Genomic DNA, 3652 nt, shown 5'->3' on the forward strand with positions numbered 1-3652 from the left:
CGAAGGGGTGCGGGGGGCCGGGCGCGCGCCCCGCTGCCGTGGGTGCGGGTTGGGAAGCGTGGAGCCCCCGCCCCCTCCCGCCGCTCAGTCTGCCGCAGTGTCTGGAGACTTCCTGTGCCATGGAGTCTGGCTCGGGCGCGCGGCGCTGGGGCGGGTCGGGGGCTGCCCGGCGGCCCTAGATTTGGGGCGAGGCGTGGGGGGAGGACGCCGGCTGCTGCGCACCCGAGGGTTTCTGGCCCAGACCCTGCCGCCGCCGCTGCGGACTGGCGCTTCCCGCAGAGAAGAGGCGGAAGGCGGCGGCCGCCGCAGTCGTGCGGCCCCCGGGAGCGGCTGAGCCGAGCTGCGCTGAGCTGCCCGGGGTGGAGGCTGAGGCTTGTCGGAATGGCTGCCTCGGGCCGCTTCCGCAGCTTAAGTGACCGGAGAGAAGAGGAGGTGGCGGTGCCGCCAGGAACTTGGGGAGCATCTTAGTATTATTTGGGGGTGTTACCCTTCGGTGAGTTTCGGAATGTAGAAAAAGGTCAAGGTAGCTTTCTGGCCATGGAAGTTTCTGGTTTTTTCCATTTCAGGTGGTAAGGAATTGAGGTTGGAAAAAACCTAGGTAATTTTTTGGTGGTTCTTGTCCTCCTCTTGTTAGGCACCATCCTGCGCCCCTTCCCGTTTTTGAATCTTGCATTGAGTGATGCAGATGTTGTTTAGTAGTGTATTGGACGCTAGTCAACGAGAGAAAGCCTGGGCCTGACTGAGCCTGACGGACTAAACTGCAGTCTTCATAGAATGGGATCTCAGAACTGGAAAGGAGATTTAGGAGGTAGTAAACAACCTAGCCTGAGGATGCACTTATTCCCAGTTCTTTCAAGGAAGCCCAGTTGCACACCTCACTTTTCTAAGGAGTGAAAACAATGTGAATTGAAACTACTGATTTGAAGGTCTGAGAACCTGGTATATTCTATTGTAGTGTTCATTGGTACTTGTGAAGGTGTTTCTTATGAATTTGGGTGATAAATGATGCTAAGTAGTCTCATCTCCCAATTTAGAAAATGTTCATTTACGACTGAAAACTAACTTTCTCTGTTTCTGAATTAAAATACAAGTTTTTTGGGCACTAACGCTGTATTATTTTTTTTAGTAAGATTTTTTTGATGTGGACCATTTTTAAAGTCTTTACTGGATTTGTTATAATACTGCTTCTATTTTATGATTTGATTTTTTGGCTAGGAGACACGTAGGATCTTAGCTCCCTGATCAGGGATCGAACTCCCATCCTCTGCATTAAAAGGCATAGTCTTAACTACTGGACCGCCAGTTACTTGGTTGATAGAATATTTTTACTCATACCTTTTAAAAGGGGTTGGGACTTACCTGGTACTCTCACGGTAAAGAATCTGCCTGCAATGCAGAATAACCCGGGTTTGATCCTTGAGTGGGGAAGATCCCTTGGAGAAGGGAAGGGCAACCCACTCCAGTATTCTTGCCTGGAGAATTCTGTGGACAGAGGAGCATGGCTGGCTACAATTCCATGTGGTCACAAAGAGTTGGACACAAATGAATAACTACCACTTTTAATAGGGGTTCAAAGTTTAGCTTTTGGAGTTTTAGAAATCTGTGTTGATTTTATATTCTTTAAATGCTTTCCAATATTTGATGTATTTCCATGTTTCCTGTGACCAAGTTCATTTGAGAAAATATCAATTGGATTGTTAATGTCTTTAGGTTTTTGGCAAGTTTTAAACTTTGAGTTAAGTAAATGTTAATATGGAAACAATTTTAAAAGTAACTAGACTGTGATTTAGATATGTGATATGTATTCATATCACTTGTTGAAAAATTAAGATTACACATTAGAAATAAACCTGGAGTTTGTTTTTTTATGACTTTATTGAGATATAATTCACATACCATGGAGTTAACCCACTTAGAATGTACAATTCAATGGTGTTCAGTATAGTCACAGTTTTGGATTTGTTACTGCAGTTTTATAGAAAGTTTTCATCACCCTAATAAGAAACGTTGGAGCCATTAACAGTTACTCATTTCTCCCCAGCTCCCCCAGTTGTAGACAACCACTAATCTACCTTCTGTATAGACAGGCAAATGTCTATTCTGGACATTTTATTTAAATAGAAGCATTTCACTTTTAACATTACATTTCATTTCATTTCCTGCCATAGCTTGTTTATTTTGAACGGTGATTTGAAAATAATTTTTATTTTCATGTATTCAAAATGCTTAATATTTAAACTTTAGGATATAGGAATGAATTAATGAATTTGAATTAGTGAATATTCATATATCATTATAGGAATGAATAATAAGTTTATGTAAAAACGTGTTAAATTTTATCTAATATTTTTATTGTAAAAGAATAATTAAGATTTGTGATGTTTATTCTTTTGAAATGAAATAGCCAAAGATTACCTTTCTAATATTTAAAATGTCATACTTGTAACTTGGTGATAAATGATAAACATAAGTATAACATGTTTTAGTTTTTTACAAAGCAGTTTACGTAAATAGTTTTAGAGGTATTTAATAGGGCTTTGATACAATATTTGATTTTCCATAGTTATTCAACCTTTAACTTATTTTCAAACATTCTGTTTTCCAACAGCTTGCTATGGCATTGTTCAAGTACCCACAGGACCATGGTTTTGCAGGAAATGTGAATCTCAGGAGAGAGCAGCCAGAGTGGTAAGGACTGTTTATCAAAAACTTTAAAATACTTCAGTGAGTAGCTTAGGATGCTACATACTCAGGTTTCAGTTTGAAGGGTTTTCAGTCTTGTTCAAATATTGAATTTGGACCAAATATTGACTTGCACTTTTAAACTGGTTTTATAAGATCTGAAAAACAAATTGAACTGCATATTGATGGATACTTAGAAAGGATAAAAAAGAAAGTTGTATTTTGGCTTTATTGACCCTGCCTACTGGTTAAATTGGCTAATCATGGTTGGAACATAATGGCAATAGGACATACGTAAGTTATACTGAGATAATTCTGCTAGGTTCTGTTTAAGGAGTAAAAAAAAAACCATTAGTATTTAGTGGTTCATATTTCTTTTTATTACATCTGTAATAAAAGATGTATTTTCAGTATTTTCAGATATTCAGGCCCTTTGGCAAAGCAGCATAAAAATCTTCCTTTTTTTTAACTTGGCTGGCTAACCTTCTTTCTGAACACTTCTGTAAACCTTCTGTAAGAATGAGAGAGAAATGTTTATTCTTTGTGGCCAAAAGCATTTTTCCAGTTGAACTTCTAGAAACATGAGGGAAGAATAAATTTTATCTTCATTAATCATATGAAAGTATTACCATTTGCAGTGTGGTAGTTTCTTCCTCTTGGTGTTGACTAGAGAATTTGACAGAAGTTAGAAAACAAATATTTCAACCTCTCTACCTACATGGAGAGCAAGAATGGAGGTTTTTAGTTTTGCCTGGGCAGTTTTCGATCAGCAGAAATAATGGCTGAGTAGCCTATATAGGATTGTGAAATCAGAGCACTAGTCTGTTGATATGTTGTGTTTGTGTGTGAGAATGCACGGTAGCAGAGTTATAGTCATTCTAACATTACAGAAATGGAAATTAGCAAGTGGAGGAAGAAATTAATTGTAAAAATTTCTGGACTTAATTTATGTGTAGATTTACCCCCCCCC

At 39.4% G+C, this 3652-nt stretch overlaps 1 protein-coding gene across 4 annotated transcripts in view; it reads left to right on the forward strand.

Moving 5' to 3' along the window:
• MLLT10 (myeloid/lymphoid or mixed-lineage leukemia (trithorax homolog, Drosophila); translocated to, 10) overlaps nt 1–3652 on the forward strand; it is a 207228-nt gene that overhangs the window by 925 nt on the left and 202651 nt on the right. For all 4 annotated transcript variants that reach the window (XR_827055.1, XM_010859904.1, XM_010859907.1 and 1 more), the window contains exon 3: nt 2609–2688. Coding sequence is in view for 3 of the 4 variants with exons in the window: in XM_010859904.1 (XP_010858206.1) it covers nt 2609–2688 (80 nt within the window). In the remaining variant the exon portion in view is untranslated. The remainder of the gene's footprint in view (nt 1–2608; nt 2689–3652) is intronic.

The sequence above is a fragment of the Bison bison genome, unplaced genomic scaffold (assembly GCF_000754665.1).
Source record: "Bison bison bison isolate TAMUID 2011002044 unplaced genomic scaffold, Bison_UMD1.0 scf7180017864461, whole genome shotgun sequence".
Lineage (NCBI taxonomy): Eukaryota > Metazoa > Chordata > Mammalia > Artiodactyla > Bovidae > Bison > Bison bison.